Genomic DNA, 16902 nt, shown 5'->3' with positions numbered 1-16902 from the left:
ACAGGTTTTTTGTATCTGAGAAGGTTTTGCAGCTGCTTAAGGAATGATAATAAATAGATACAATGGCCTTTATTTTGCAAGTTCATAGACATATTTTTCATCCTCAATATGCATGAAATATTTGCTACTGGATGTTAAGCAACAAAACAACAATCTATCAATCAAGCATTCATTTCAACAATTTTATGAAACATAAACTAGAGGCCCTAAGGAGCCTGTGTTGCTCACCTTGGTTTAACATAAACTAGAGGCTCTAAGGAGCCTGTGTTGCTCACCTTGGTTTAACATAAACTAGAGGCTCTAAGGAGCCTGTGTTGCTCACCTTGGTTTAACATAAACTAGAGGCCCTAAGGAGCCTGTGTTGCTCACCTTGGTTTAACATAAACTAGAGGCTCTAAGGAGCCTGTGTTGCTCACCTTGGTTTAACATAAACTAGAGGCTCTAAGGAGCCTGTGTTGCTCACCTTGGTTTAACATAAACTAGAGGCCCTAAGGAGCCTGTGTTGCTCACCTTGGTTTAACATAAACTAGAGGCTCTAAGGAGCCTGTGTTGCTCACCTTGGTTTAACATAAACTAGAGGCTCTAAGGAGCCTGTGTTGCTCACCTTGGTTTATGTGCATATCAAACAAAGAACACTCTTTATTGGGAACCCAATGAAAGTTTACCATAGATTCACCTGATAGTTACCTGTCCATTTAAACTTTTGGCAGTTTTATTGTCCCATCTAACAAATACAACAAGTATTGTTCTCTGTGTAGTTTATTCACTGGGACCTTTAAATTTCTTATAAGAGAAATCTATCACTCATTGATTAATCATTAGATGGTATCTTCTGAAGATGTTTTTAAAACAATGGAGAAAATCAGCACTGTGCTTATGTCTTATGCATAGTCCAATGTCCTTTACCTCATTTTCATGGTTCAGTGACCGCTTGAGAACAAAAATTGAGTTTTCTTGTCATGTGAAATTCTCATTTGTTATGAGTAATAGGATAACTTAATTTGGTATATAGGTTTGTTTCAAGATTAACATGTCTTTCAAGTACTATAAGCAACAGGTCAACTTTATTTGATTTATGAAACGGTCGTACGGTGTACGAGTCTGTCTTGTATGTATCATCTGGACCTTGATCTCATTTTCATGGTTCGTTCGTTGTTCAATGATATTTTTTTTTGCTTTGATTAGCTTTTTCGAGTACTATAAGCAATAGGTCAACTATATTTGGTATCATCTGACCTTGACCTACGTTTATGGTTCAATGGTCAATGTCAAGTTCGTGTGTTTGTCTTTTTTTCAAATACAAATATTAAAATGTCATCTACATTTAGTGTATGAAATAGTTGTAAGGTGCACATGTCTATCTGGCAGGTACATGTTTAATCTGATATGGACCTCAATTTCATTGGTCATTATAAAGTGTTTGTGTTTTTTGTCTATTTTTCAATTAGCATACACAACTGGTCAACCATTATATGATAGTTGCACAGGCACTTGTTTCTGCCTGTGGATAGTTGGTGTTTAAAAGATTGTAAGGTTTATGTGTCTCTCTGACACAATTTATTTGGCCTTGAACTTGGTGACCACATCATTTGGACTCTGCATGATGGATAGTTGTCTTATTGTGACAATCGTATGACATCTTCTTTTATCTTTTTTTTTTATGTATGTGGGTCGAATTAAATGAAAGTTATTGAAAATCTTAAATATATTTGACCAGTTTGTAATTTGTTGCTCTTGTAACTCTGAAATAATTAAATTGTTTCTATTCGGATATACAAACATTTTTGACCAAAATGGTTTTAAATAAGACAACAATTTTCGTTTTCCAAAATGTAATTTCACGATGCTCTAGTCATAACTTTTATACGTTAAGTGTTATCATACTTGTAAAAAATCAAAGGCATTTGACAAATGATGACGAGATCGTCCTGAACATGCATGAAATATTTGCCACTAGACGGTAATTTTAAAGCAATCAACAATCAATCAAAAGATGACGCGAGTTATATATCAATCAAACAGCAACCTGGCATCAAAAGAAAGACAGTCATCGACCACAGTCGTTAATCCAGCTTAACTTTAGAAAGTAAACAAAATAAAATGTCCAGTATTTATTCAGGAGTAGACTAACTCGAATAGTTCAGTCGGTATATGTCTGTGCTTTACAATGGTCATCAACTTGGGCAGGGTCTGAAAAGTAGTCTTCCGGGATGAAGAGCAAAAAATTGAACTCCATTGGAAATAAAGTGTGATGAATCAGGGCAGAATTATCGCCTTTCAACACTCACTTTGGCTGAACATTGGAGTTAATGTTACATTAACCAAACTTTGTTGCATAGTACCGGTAATACACCCGCTCAGCCAAATGCAGACACTATAGTCGCCCATTAGAGGTGCTTTCAAGACCGGACTAGAGAAGTCAATATTTATAAAACCATCCCACTCTACATTTATACTCAGTATATTAAGTATTGATGGATTTTATACTGTTGATATAACATTTGTTCAATAATTCAACACATCTGTATAGAATATTGATTTTAATTTGAATTATCTCATAACAATCAATAAAATGTTAACATGTGAAAGACTAATAGTTATAACAATGATATAAACATGTATACACGTATACAGAGAACTAAATTAATGCTGTAAGAACCTGCTAACTTTTGATGGGTTTCGCTGAAAATCCCTTATATTTAAAGGTGCTAAGAACATGTACACTGTAAAAAATGGAAAAGAAAACAGGGGGGTCCATGCCACAATCGCTTGTGGAATTATTGCAAAGAACAAACATTTGTACAGAAACGAAATTGACAAATGTGTTAATTAGCTTTCCTGTTTATCCTTCCTAAGAAGATTGATATGCTTTTTCATGTCAATTCTAAAATTTGTTGACTTAGACATATATTTCTTTATAATTGTGGTAACAAGAACTAGATAGCCTGTGTCGCTCACCTTGGTCTATGAAGGACACAGATGGATTCATGACAAAATTGTGTTTGTAGATCTTACTTTACTGAACATTCTTGCTACTTACAATTTTCTCTATCTATAATAGCAGCAACCCAACAACCAGTTGTCCAATTCATATGAAAATTTTGGAGCAGATAGATATTGACTTGGTAAACAATTTAACCCCTGGTCAAATTTGTCTAAATGCTTTGATTTCAGAGTTATAAGCCAAAATCTACATTTTACCCCTATGTTCTATTTTTAGCCATGGCGACCATTTTGATTTGTTGGCTGGGTCACCACACACAGTTTTTGAACTAGATACCTTAATAATGATTGTGGACAAGTTTGGTTAAATTTGACCCAGTTATTTCAGAGGAAAAGATTTTTGTAAAAGATTACAAAAATTTAAGAAAAATTGGTAAAAAAATGACTATAAAGGGCAATAACTCCTTAGGGGTCAACTGACCAATTTTGGTCATGTTGACTTAATTGTAGATCTAACTTTGCTAAACATAATTGCTGTTTACAGTTTATCTCTATCTATAATAATATTCAAGATAATAACCAAACACAGCAAAATTTCCTTAAAATAACCAATTCAGGGGCAGCAACCCAACAACCGGCTGTCTGATTCATCTGAAAATTTCAGGGTAGATATATTTTGACTTGATAATCAATTTTATCCCATGTCAGATTTGCTCTAAATGCTTTGGTTTCAGAGTTATAAGCCAAAATCTACATTTTACCCCTATGTTCTATTTTTAGCAATGACAGCCATCTTGGTTGTTCGGCCGGGTCACCGGACACATTGTTTAAACTAGATACCCCAATGATGATTGTGTCCAAGTTTGGTCAAATTTTCCCCAGTAGTTTCAGAGAAGTTTTTTGTAAAAGTTAACTACGACGACGGACCACGGACGACGAACGCAAAGTGATGAGAAAAGCTCACTTGGCCCTTTGGGCCAGGTGAGCTAAAAATAAACTCTGGTTTTGTAAGCCTATTGCACGTTATTTCAGCGTTTAAAAGGTTATCTATTCCCTCTTTTCTTTAATATATTTCGAAAAGAATGCGAAAGGTGTCATTAAAGAAACAGGATGGCAATATTTATTCTATGACGTACATGCATTGTTAATATAAACAAACAAATTTTAATATAGGAGATTTCAGCGTTTAAAAAAGTTACCGATTCTTACTAATTTCGAAAAGTAAGCGAAAGGAGCCAATGAAGAAAGGTAATATGGTTCATTATATGGCACATTGTTAAGTACATATGAGCAATATGAAACTAGTATGACAGAGAAAACATCTCTCCTACCAAATTCATACCAATTAATGTAGCTAATGACCTCCAAGATTTGACCTCTGTGTTTAATGACAGATGTGATTTGCTGATTGGGTCCATTCGTAATAATGAATTAGTCATATGTTCCATGTTACTCGTTGGTTTTGTGGTTTCCTCCTGGGGCTGTCGAGAGACTGTATACATGATCCTAGGTAGAGACAGAGATTTGTTTCCAAGCTGAAGATTTGTCTGTGTTGCACTATCCTGTGAAAAAAAAACTTTCCTCCATCAAAATTCCCAAATAGCTTCTCCCTTTCATTATCAAATATCCAGTAAATATAACACAAAACAAAGCACACTAATTTTATCTTCATTTTTTTTTTTAATTTCGTGTTTTTTTTTTTTTTATTAATTTGCTTGAAACTATACTTTTAATGCGCTACGTCTATTAACTACAATCTTTTGTATGCGGTATAACAGTTAAATGCGCTACGTCTATTAACTACAATCTTTTGTATGCGGTATAACAGAGAGCGAGCGAAGCTTAAGATATATTATATATATTGTTATCTATCCTTTTTCAAAGCGGGAACAATATCGATTTTATTTGATCTAAATCAGAAGCCACCTATATATTATAAGAAAGCGAATTTCATTTTACAAATAGATAAGTTGGGACACGAAGAACATCGTAATTCTTAACAAAGATTTAAATTTTAAATCATATGACATACCCTTTTATCCTGGATTTTCCTTCTCAACATGCCAACAGCTTCTGCAGCTGCTTTGTTTTTCATAGTCCATCTTCGCAGATTCATGATTCTCAGCGAATAGTCACATTCTGGATGTGGACAGGTCATCACACCACTTTCACCTCTCCTAAAAGCAGCCTTGTACTTCTTTTTAAACTCCATGGCCACTTCATCTCGTAACGATAACAAACAGTCTGAACAGAACGTATGTCCACAAGGCAGAATCCGAGGTTTCCGGAATAAATCTCCACATATGTAACATTTGAGTACTGACATCCATATTCCCGAGTCATCTGAGGCCTCACTGCCCTCTGTGGAGGAGGATAGATCCATGTTTATCGTCCTCCCACAATCTGACGCAACACTGAATATCGATTAATGAAGTAATTATACTTTAAGAAGACACATCATAGAGGCATTGTTAAAAGCCAATTTGGATTGAAATGTATAAGTATCAGGGAAATAAAGTGAAGAATTCCGATTTCGTATTAATTTAATTAATATAGAATGCCTTTTTCTAACAATAATCAATAAATAAATCACTAGGTTTATTGACCTTGTAAAGGTAATGTCTATAATCAATGTAACATCTTCAATCAAGGTAACATACTGAATTATATACCTTTGAGGAAATAACAATAATGTTTTACTGGACTTCACTCCCCTAAATCCATTATGTCCGTGTATAATGCTGTTAAAACTGATTTTCCAACACTCATATACACAGTGTAGATACTATTCTGTACGCTATCCGGAAGTCGCGATTTTCGAAGCGATGACTACCAACTGGCTAACAGGACGGGTTTGCCTACGGTGACTTTTCTCATCATTTGTTTACACCTATATCTATAAAGTGCTTTGAACATCTTCAAGGTATGTAAAGCATCATAAATATGTGTAACTTTAACAAAAACATGCAGTAGAATATAAAATATACGTGTGCATCATACCAACTTCATAGAAAAAAGTGAAATCGATGGACAATTTTGCTCTCGTAGTACAAAACAAATAACCTTTTATTGCAAATATTTGCATCAGTTTAAAGTTCAATATATACTGTTTCAATATTCGTTTCGTATTTAAGTAGAACATTCGTATTTCCCATTAAAAATATGTTTTCCTTGAGGATACCAAAATAAATTACTGTACGATCAGTCCATAACTGACTGTATTCTAGTAGCGATTTCAAATTTTTTTACTGTATGACCAGTCGTGATTTTGAAGAAAAAACAAAGGCAATTTGAAGGTATCTACGTATTTATATGATATTATGAACTGTCCAGGGAACTTTAAAGTGTAGTATCGTTCATCAGACAATATAAATATAGATATGATGATTTTTGTAGACTGCAAAATAATTGTATTTTTGTTCCGTCAGTCTTGTTTAAAATCAAACGCCTAAAAAGCAATACTTGATTTGCTTGTGGACTTTGTAATAGTGTATAGTTGCAGTTATCTTTTTAGCTATAACATTTTAAAAGAATATTTACACCGTCCGCCGAAACATTCAGGTTAAAAGTTGATATTAGTCGACCCTGAGAAAAACTTTGGGATGGGGTGAAAAGGAGGCACATTGTTAATATCTACTGACTTTGTTATTTGAAAATTGTTAATGAAATGAACATGTTAAATTCAAATCAATATAGAATCATATTCAAAACAGTGTGGTCCTGGCCATTGATTGACGACCTAAATTATCCCATTGACTGGGACAAATCAAGTGAACGTTTGTCGGTAACGACCATTGCTCACTTCTTACTTATTATATAATTTAAACTGTGGGGTCACCATAGGTTCTTAACGCCTTTAATAATAAAATAATTCGAAAAATTATTCAGGAATAACCTTTATGTTTTGATTTATATTATTGATATAAATCAACACATCGTATTATTCCGGATTAGTTTTTCGAATTACTTTATTTAGGTGTTGAGAACCTTATGTGACCCCACAGATTCAGTGTCTTTAACAAGTACATAGTGAGCAGTGATTGTTACCAACAAACGTTCAACTAATCTGTCCCAGTCAATGGGATAATTTAGGTCGTCAACCAATGGTCGTAAAAAAAAAGGCAGGATGAGTAACTTGGAAAAAAAAGGCAGGATGACATTTGTTGTAAAAAAGTCAGGATAAGCTAAGAAAAAAAGGCAGGACCGAATAGACTGAAAAATAAAAAGGCAGGATAGAGATTACAAATAAAAAAAAAAGCAGGACACAATTTTTCATCCTAGCCCCCCCCCCCCCCCTAAAAATCAAATGGTAGCTTCCTAAGTTATATCACTGCTTCACTGCGTTGTCGTTTTGAATATTTGTGATTTTGTCCTCATTTTTGTTCGATGTTGTTTGCTTTAAGTTTGGCATTTTATCGGTCTGGCGAGTACAGCTTATTTAAAAGGGATTTAAACGTTTTTGTTTTTTTTCATATTTCAATTGTGCAGGGTTAAAAGGGTTGTTGGTGTGTATCGGTGTTTGTGTTGGTGTGTGTGTGTGTGGGTTAGATCTAACAAATACGTATTACCTCGCTGTATATAATTTATGGTCGTTGGTTTGTCTCATGTGAATTATTTTATTCAGGGAACATTTGAGATGCGGAGGGACAGTTGTATAATTAAATTGGCAATCAATTGGCAATAATATTTCATCTTCTTTTTGAAGTAATATATGTAAATTTAAGTATTTACAACTCAATACAACATGCAGTGATTTGTTTAAAAACTTGAGGTATTGAGAAAAGAATTAACGAAAGTATTCTCCCGCCGCTTCTGAAGTCCATGTTTTGGAAAAAATACCCCCCCCCCCCCAAAAAAAAAAACCCAACTAAAATATAGGTGCAGAGTGGCATCATTTGATAAAGAATCTGAGAAAGTTTTATTAATATACGGTAAGTTTAGGAAAGTTGCGTATAGTGAATGGGTACCACCCAATAAGGTAGTGGAAAAGCCCTTATCACGGAAGGAGAAAACAGTGAGTTTTCTAAAAAAAAAATGAAAATAAGAGGTGCACAATTGAATTAAATGATAAAGAATCTAAAAAAGATTCACAAAGTTAAGTGTCTGAAGGAATTTGTGGATATAAAATAGATACGCCCAATATAAAACTATGGCAAAGTCCGTATTTGAGATATAAAAACATGAAAAATATTTTCACCAAAAAATAGAAATAGAAGGTGCATATTTGCATTAATTGATTAAAAATGGAGCAATTCAGTTCAGAACGTTTATAATTGGTTTAGGAGGTGGTGTTGGAAAAACCTGATAGGTGCCCCATATAATGCATAGTCCGTATCTTATACAAAGAACCCCAATAAAAGATGTTTACTTTAATTCGAAATAGACGATCCGGCGGATTGAAATCCTTTTTAACTATCAATGCATTTGTATGGGAACATATATTTGGAATCCCCTTTTCTCCTGGATTGGACCCTCTCTCCATTTAAAAATGGCTGGAAACCCCATTGTATATTAAGTGGTAAATGAGGAGATGTACTTACAAAACCGGCCAAACATAGTATAACTGTCCAACGAACGAACGGAAAGACGGACTTCATTATCATTATAAACCCCCGCAGTGTTGTACAATTGGGTGTCACAGAAATAGCTCTACTCCCAAAACAAAGTGAAGTAACTGTGATCAATTATAGGCTACAGTACGGCCTCGAATGTGTGTACATACATGCATTTTTGTATTACAATTAAATCTGTGCGTTTGTACAATTTTAAGTATAACGGAGGACAATTCTGAAACTTATACATACAACAAACCTTCCTCTTGTTTTAACAACATTTAAACATCCTTATACTGAATGTAGTAAGTCGAGTACACCCTATTAAGCTAATAGATATAGCAAGATGTGGTGTGAGTGCCAATGAGACAACTCTCCATCCAAATAACAATTTAAAAATTAAACCATTATAGGTTAAAGTACGGCCTTCAATGTTTCATATAAGTTTTTTTCAGGATGTTAATTTATTGAAATATATTTGTGTTATTTCGAAAAATGACACCTTCTAAATGTATCGTAAATAACTTTGAAATCACTACTAGAATACAGTGAAATATAAAGATTTTAACAACATTTAACATCTTTATACTGAATGTAGTAAGTCGAGTACACCCTATTAAGCTAAACATGTTTCATATAAGTTTTCAGGATGTGAATTTATTGAAATATATTTGTGTTATTTAGAAAAATGACATCTTCTAAATGTATCGTAAATAACTTTGAAATCACTACTAGAATACAGTGAAATAACGACTGATCATACAGTTTCAAAATATACAAGCGAGACTGATCGTACAGTGAGAAATTCAAACAAGTGTTATTTTCTTATTTCTGGCTTCAAAGATCTGGTTGAAACTTTTACCACCACTTGAAATATATTTCATTTAGTTAATTAAGTCTGGTATTTACGTTAATTTGTACACTAAGATGGTAAAAAGATTGTTTTTAGGTTCACAGACTGATTGTCCTTAGTGATGCACTTGAAAATCTATTGATTAAGACAGAGATACGAATAATGAATGTGCTAAATTTAATTCTAAACCATTTGAGAATATCGATGTCAGCTGAATTAATCATTCAGCAATGTACAGATGATCCACTTACCGTTAAATTCAGTATATCCATCAAATTTCACATACTATCCAAAAAGTTCTCGCTTCGAAAATCGCGACTTCCGGATAGCGTACAGAATAGTATCTACACTGTGATATACATAGTATGTCATTTCAAATAGTAAAAAAAAACAGATAAATGTGTTTTCATATATTTTCGAGTGTTGAGGAAAACTTGCATTTTCGAGGATAATTGATTTCGTAGTTTTGCCAAAGTCTGATTACATTCTTATTGAAAATTTGTTATTCCTTGGAAATAGGCATTCGTGGCTCTCGGGTAACAAGGATTTCTACGAAAATGGTATACAACGAATAATAATGAATCCGAAATATGTTAAATACTTTATAATGGCAACATACAATCGCCAGGTTTGTAATAACACGAGCTTACCCTTCCGGAGCACCTGATATCACCCCCAGTTTTTGGTGAGTTCGTGTTGCAATGGTTTATTTTCGATCTATGCGTTTGAATGTCTCTCTGGTATCTTTCAACCCTCATCAATAAAGTACCATAAAGCGTTAAATTTTCATTGCTAAAACATTTTTCTCTGGATTTTCTGTTATAATTCCAAAGAATATGTCCAGCATGCTAGCTGTGTCCTCAATTAATGAATACGATGTAGCTTTAATGCAACGGTCTAGTAACTCTGATCAGTCGCACACTATTAAAATAACAATAGGCATGTAAGTAGTATTTTTTTTATGAATTGAAAAATACATTCTGGTCAATGCTTTCATATAGGAGTAGCAGAGTATGATGACCTGTCACTAAAGCGGCCCGTATTTGTCCAGAAGTTTATGACTGATAATATGTAAAGATAAATAAAGCTCAATTTTAATGTAAAAAGTGCAGCAAACGATACCAAAGTAATATTCAAATTCATAAGTTGAAAACAAACTGACTATGCCATGGCAAAAAAAAATCACGAAAAACGAAGAAAAGTCAAATAACAGTACACAAAACACAACAGGAATCTGAGCATCACGAATCCAACAAAAAACTGAGGGTTATCTTAGGTGCTTTGTAAGAGTAAGCAGGTCCTGTTTAGATGTGGTCTTACTCATAATACGTCGATTATTTATTGAAGAAATGAATGTTTTATTGTGTAATGTTAATGGTACGTAAAAGCGTTGACCATTCACCGTAAGCGTTTCATACGAAACAAAAGCTTATCGTTTGTTTTGCTATGCATGTATTCAGTATTGTTGCCACGTTGTAAATAAAATATTATATCGGAATGTTGTCGGCCAATCAAATTTACAAAATCTTCTAAAACATCAATATTTATACGAAGTTCAATTCGTCACTGTAAACATACATGTTGATAACTTCATTTTTCATGATATTGCTTATTTTGAGGACATTGAAATTAGTTCTCTGATTTTAATTGTCGATAACATTTTTCGATTGACTATAAAGACACGCCTTTAGTAGCGCTTCAAAGAAAAAAAATAAAGTACAGTTAATACTTGCGACACACTGAGTCCTCCATGCAGGCACCCGAATTGGTACGGATGCTCAGGGATGATATAGGTCAAGTATTAAATGTGAACGGTGTACTCGACTGTGTAAATATTGAGGATGTCACACCTGAACATGTAGTATAAAGCACAGGCACTTGCTCAGATTTTTTGTGTATATAATTGAATATGACACTATTAAGGTATATAGGGGGAAAAAAATTCTGAGACAAGTGCCTGTGTTATAGAGTCATTGATAAATACCGCATCTCCTGTCTTTGGTCCAATAAAAAGAAAGCAAAAAAAACCCAAAAAAACAGGTTGTTAATAAAGCAAGGTTTAATATAGAAGTTAAATACTATCCAACCAAGAATTGTTGACCAGGCTTATCAAATTATGAAATATTCTATCCTTAGATGTGAAAACTAAAATTCTTTCATAACACTAAAAAAGTGAAAAAATCCCCTTATCTCGAAATATGAAAAGAGCAGTTTTCAGTAAATTTAAACTCAGTGCACCTCAGTACAATTTGAAGCAGGCGTTATACGTCCTTATACCAATATTGAATGAAAATTACGCCCTTGTCTATCCTTTTTTGGGCAAGAAATTGAGGATGAATATAATTTCTTCTCGTTTTGTCCATGTTAAATATTATTGAAGGATACCTCTATAAAAAAATAATACTATAATACTTAATTATAATTTTATTAATCACAATCAACTTTTAGACTGAGGCATATGATAGCACTTTTGAATAGCAGTTTCCCAGTCATTATAAAAAAAATTAAAGGGAAATCACACAATTTATACTACTAATAATAATTCATTGAAATTTTGCATGTAGACAGATCATACTTTAAAGTTATTACAATATTTTCGGCGAAAAAAAAATTGGGGTCACCGATGTTTTTGAGATATGACGTCATCAAAAAGTAAAGAATCGCGTTATACCGAACGATCAAAGTTGCTAATTGAAGGCAAAATTATTGAAAAACGATGTTAATCTGGTATATCTAAAACAGTCAATTGTAACTTTTACCTTATACACATTTATTTTTCTCAGTTTCCTTATATTTCAAGGCCTTTGAACATTTCCCGCCATTTTTAATTTCAATTTATAGATTTTTCTTGAAATAAAAAAAAATCTACTAATATTTTTTCCGTCAAACTTCTGCATAATTTGCAGCTTCAGTGGAGATTTTAAAAGCATAAATAACTAGAGGCTCTAAAGAGCCTGTGTCGCTCACCTTGGTGTATGTGAATATTAAACAAAGGACACATGACAAAATTGTGTTTTGGTGATGGTGATGTGTTTGTAGATCTTACTTTACTAAACATTCTTGCTGCTTACAATTATCTCTATCTTTAATGAACTTGGCCCAGTAGTTTCAGTGAAAATGCTAGTGAAAATTTACAAATTTTATGAAAATTGTTAAAAACTGACTATAAAGGGCAATACAATTGTGTTTTGGTGATGGTGATGTGTTTGTAGATCTTACTTTACTAAACATTCTTGCTGCTACAATTATCTCTATCTTTAATGAACTTGGCCCAGTAGTTTCAGTGAAAATACTAGTGAAAATTTACAAATTTTATGAAAATTGTTAAAAATTGACTATAAAGGGCAATAACTCCTTAGGGGGTCAATTGACCATTTTGGTCACGTAAACTTATTTTTAGATCTTACTTTTCTGTACATTATTGCTGTTTACAGTTTATCTCTAACTATAATAATATTCAAAATTATAACAAAAAAACGGCAAAATTTCCTTAAAATTACCAATTCAGGGGCAGCAACTTAACAATCAATTATCCGATTTAGGGCAGACAGATCTTCACCTAATAAACAATTTTATCTCCTGTCAAATTTGCTCTAAATGCTTTGGTTTTTGAGTTATAAGCCAAAAACTGCATTTTACCCCTATGTTCTATTTTTAGCAATCTTGGTTGGTTGGCCAAGTCACGCCACACATTTTTTTAACAAGATACCCCAATGATGATTGTGGCCAAGTTTGGTTTTATTTGGCCCAGTAGTTTCAGAGGAGAAGATTTTTCTAAAAGATTACTAAGATTTACGAAAAATGGTTAAAAAAATTGACTATAAAGGGCAATAACTCCTAAAGGGGTCAACTGACCATTTCAGTCATGTTGACTTATTTGTAAATCTTACTTAGCTGAACATTATTGCTGTTTACAGTTTATCTCTATCTATAATAATATTCGAGATAATAACCAAAAACAGTAAAATTTCCTTAAAATTACCAATTCAGGGGCAGCAACCTAACAACGAGTTGTCCGATTCATCTGAAAATTTCAAGGCAGATACATCTTGACCTGATAAACAATTCTACCCGATGTCAGATTTGGTTAAATTTGGCCCAGTAGTTTCAGAGGAGAAGATTTTTATAAAAGTTAACGACGACGGACGCCGGACGCCAAGTGATGGGAAAAGCTCACTTGGCCCTTTGGGCCAGGTGAGCTAAAAAAAAGGGGGGATCACCGATGTTTTAAATCCGCTAAAACGGATTAATCTTATTGTCGATTTTGGGCGAGAACTATAACGACGTTGCTAGCATATGAGCATTTCTTGCAATGCTTGGAACTATTAGGTGGAATTAAACCTTTTCACTACAAAATATAATTAAAAAAAATCAAGGTATTTTGATTATTCATTGATATTTTTATCAATCTATCGAAACGTTAAACATTACATACAGTAGCAGTTTATTATGAAGTAATTCTCAAAGTTGAAGTCATCTAATTTTTGTAATTGCATTTGTTGTATACTAGGGAAAACGAATGTCTTCCTCATGTCGTATTAAAGAAATAATTTACGGCTTGCAGATTAAGAATCTTCTACTTCGGAAGACTGAGAGTATCCGGGTTGAAAAGTAACACGTTCCATTTAGACTACACACAGAATAAATTCACTAACTTATCCATTTGCACCGGGAAGATAAAACCTGAAATGTTTAAAAAGCCACAAACTCGGCACTTTCAAAACAAGAATGGTTCATAGTACACGGATGCCCCATCTGCACTATCATTTTCTATGTTCAATGGACCGTGAAAATGGGGGGAAATCTCTGATTCGGCATTAAAATTAGAAAGATCATATCATAAGAAACATGTGTACTAAGTTTAAAGTTGTTTGGACTTCAACTTCATCAAAAACTACCTCGACCAAAAAATTTAACCTGAAGCGGGACGAAAGGACGGACGGACGAACGGACCCACAGACCAAAAACATAATGCCCATTAATTGGGCATAAAAAGCAATAATGACAATTTTTTTGAAGAAATTTAAAATTGGTTAACATTTCCATAATCTCACAACGCTCCATAATCGAACCAAATTAAATTCCAGTTGAATTTTGAGTTAAACTTCGAGTTTTATTTTGATTTCGAACATTTATTCCAGTAAGAGTTCTGGTTAACGCTCGAGTTGCACTTAGAAATTTCCGATTTATACTGTTAGATAGAGTAAAAATTCTGGTTAGAGTTAAAATTTTGAAATCCGATGAAATTAAGAGTAAGATTGAGGTTTCTATTTTCTGTTGGTGCACCTCTTTTTCTTTGAATGTATATTCTTTTATCACATTTATCTTTCATTACGGTATAGGTACTTTTTTTGCCAATACTGATTAAATCTGTGTGCCAATTTAAAAACACTCTCTCATATATCATATATATTGGCCATTTTTTTTTTAAATAACCAAAGAATCTAGAGTTAATCAGCTACCTTTTTATATTAAAAAAACTGGTTGTCCTTTTCAGTGATTGTCGGATCCAACAATCTCACTATATATATATATGCAAAAAACATGATAAGTTTACTGGTTGGTAGATTCTTATAGACTCTCTCTCTCTATATATATATCACTGTCGACAGGCAATTGATCACATTGGATGATCTGTACACGAACCTACATAGATCTGCACTATTATTACAAGTTTTTTTTTTTTTTTTTTTTTTTTTATTGTTTTCTTGATTTTTGCAAAACTTTCAGTGGCAAATCAGTATAACATAGACATCAGCACAAAACATTTGTCTATATGAGTGGAATATTCTTTCACTAGACGGACCATTAATGTATTTTTGAATAGAAGTTTCCCAGTCATTATGAAAATAATCAAGTAAGAAAATCTGTATATTTCTTTTTTATTTTCGACATGTATCCCTTTTATTCAATCATCATGGACAGTATGTGTAGTCTTCTTTTTCGTGTGAATACCGCTGGCATTCTGAACTTGTTATTGTTAGTTTATTATTTCAAGTGTACTATTGTATGCCGTGACCATCTATACTATCAAACGAGCAGACCTCATTTTGTGTGTCGCTGCTCTTCCTTCCACAATAAATTAATCATCATGCCTCTGTGTACGTTAGGTAACATTCATAGTTGCATTTGTCCTGAAGCCGGACAGAAGGACGGACGGACGAACGAACGTACGGACGAACAGACTAGAAAATATAATTTCCATAGATGGGGCATAAAAATTTATTGTTGAAAGTGAAAGTATTCGGGACGTCGGGATCGGGTGTTTTTAAGCTCGGGGTTACGGGATTGATCTTTACGGGATGCGATAATATTTGTTTTTATTTCGGGATGTCGGGATATGAATTTCGTTAAAATACGCACCTCGGGATTTCATGTTGAAGACCGGGATTTCGGTATCAGGGCCCCTCAGACCACCCCTCAAATGAGCCTTAGTCATTTATACGAGATTCAAATCCTACCATTGACATTTTAATAGGGCTCTCAAAAGGAAAAGCACTGATGGATTGTCCTAGAAGCACATTTTATTAGAATAATAATGGTCTATAAGCAGTTTCATGTTTGAAGCGGTGCAAATTTTCAATTTAATTTGACTTTTACCAAAAAATGCATTGTAGCAAAGGGGAAGAATAATTGCGGTATAAGGCCAGAAACACGAAATTTATTGAATTTAACAGAAAGGAAACACATAACGGACTTAGGAAAAAAGGGAGAGGGCTTTTGATACCTTATATGAAATTCTCCAGTCATAATATCTTTTACAAAAAATCATCCTACAACAGTTTACAAGCTGTATATGCCCGCGATTTCGCGGGTATGTTCTAGTTTCATATAAATAGATATTAGTTCACATGTGGATTGTCAACAGGCATTCGATATATAATTCACATGTGGATTATCGACAGGCATTCGATATGAAAAAAGTAAAATCACAAAAATACTGAACTCAGAGGAGAATCCAATCGGAAAGTCCTGACTTGGTACAGGCATTTTCAAATGTAGAAAATGGTGGATTAAACCTGGTTTTAAAGCGCTAAACCTCTCACTTTGATGACAGTCTCATCAAATTCCGTTATATTTACAATGATGCGTGAACTAAACAGACATAATAAATAAAATAGTCAAAATATGGGTACAGCATTTTCGACAGGCATTCGATATGATTGACACATAGATTGCCTACAAGCATTCGATTAATTTGACACGTGGATTGTCGACATGCATTCGATATAATTGACTCGTGAATTGTCGACATGCGTTAGGTGGTATTGACATGTGGATTGTCGACAAGCATTCAATACATAATTCCAATGTGGATATTCGACAGGAATTCGATATGATTGACATGTGGATTTTTTTACAGGCATTCGTTGTAATTGACTTGTGAATTGTCGACAGACATTTAATGTAGTTGACAAGTGGATTTTCGACAGGCATTCGATATAATTGACATGTGAATTGTCGACAGACATTCAATGAAGTTTACATATGGATTTTTGACAGGCATTATATCTTATTGACAAGTTGATGGTCTACATGCATTCGTTATAATTG

At 33.6% G+C, this 16902-nt stretch overlaps 2 protein-coding genes across 3 annotated transcripts in view; both read right to left on the bottom strand.

Moving 5' to 3' along the window:
* The window catches only part of LOC139521744 (coiled-coil domain-containing protein 172-like), a 388671-nt gene that overhangs the window by 203642 nt on the left and 168127 nt on the right, over window positions 1-16902 (bottom strand). The window lies entirely within an intron of this gene.
* On the bottom strand, window positions 2526-11182 carry LOC139519096 (uncharacterized). 2 transcript variants are annotated; one of them, XM_071310889.1, is made up of 3 exons: window positions 11078-11182; window positions 4976-5357; window positions 2526-4505 (listed from the first exon to the last, which is right to left on the bottom strand). In XM_071310889.1, the coding sequence occupies exons 1-3, from the start codon at window positions 11098-11100 to the stop codon at window positions 4245-4247; spliced, it is 666 nt and encodes a 221-aa protein (XP_071166990.1). In that variant the 5' UTR covers window positions 11101-11182; the 3' UTR covers window positions 2526-4244. The 2 variants fall into 2 exon arrangements, with proteins under 2 accessions (XP_071166990.1, XP_071166991.1); XM_071310890.1 differs by having other exon boundaries at window positions 11069-11172.

This window comes from Mytilus edulis, chromosome 4 (assembly GCF_963676685.1).
Source record: "Mytilus edulis chromosome 4, xbMytEdul2.2, whole genome shotgun sequence".
In the NCBI taxonomy this organism is placed as follows: domain Eukaryota; kingdom Metazoa; phylum Mollusca; class Bivalvia; order Mytilida; family Mytilidae; genus Mytilus; species Mytilus edulis.
This window is presented reverse-complemented; position numbering and strand designations above follow the sequence as displayed.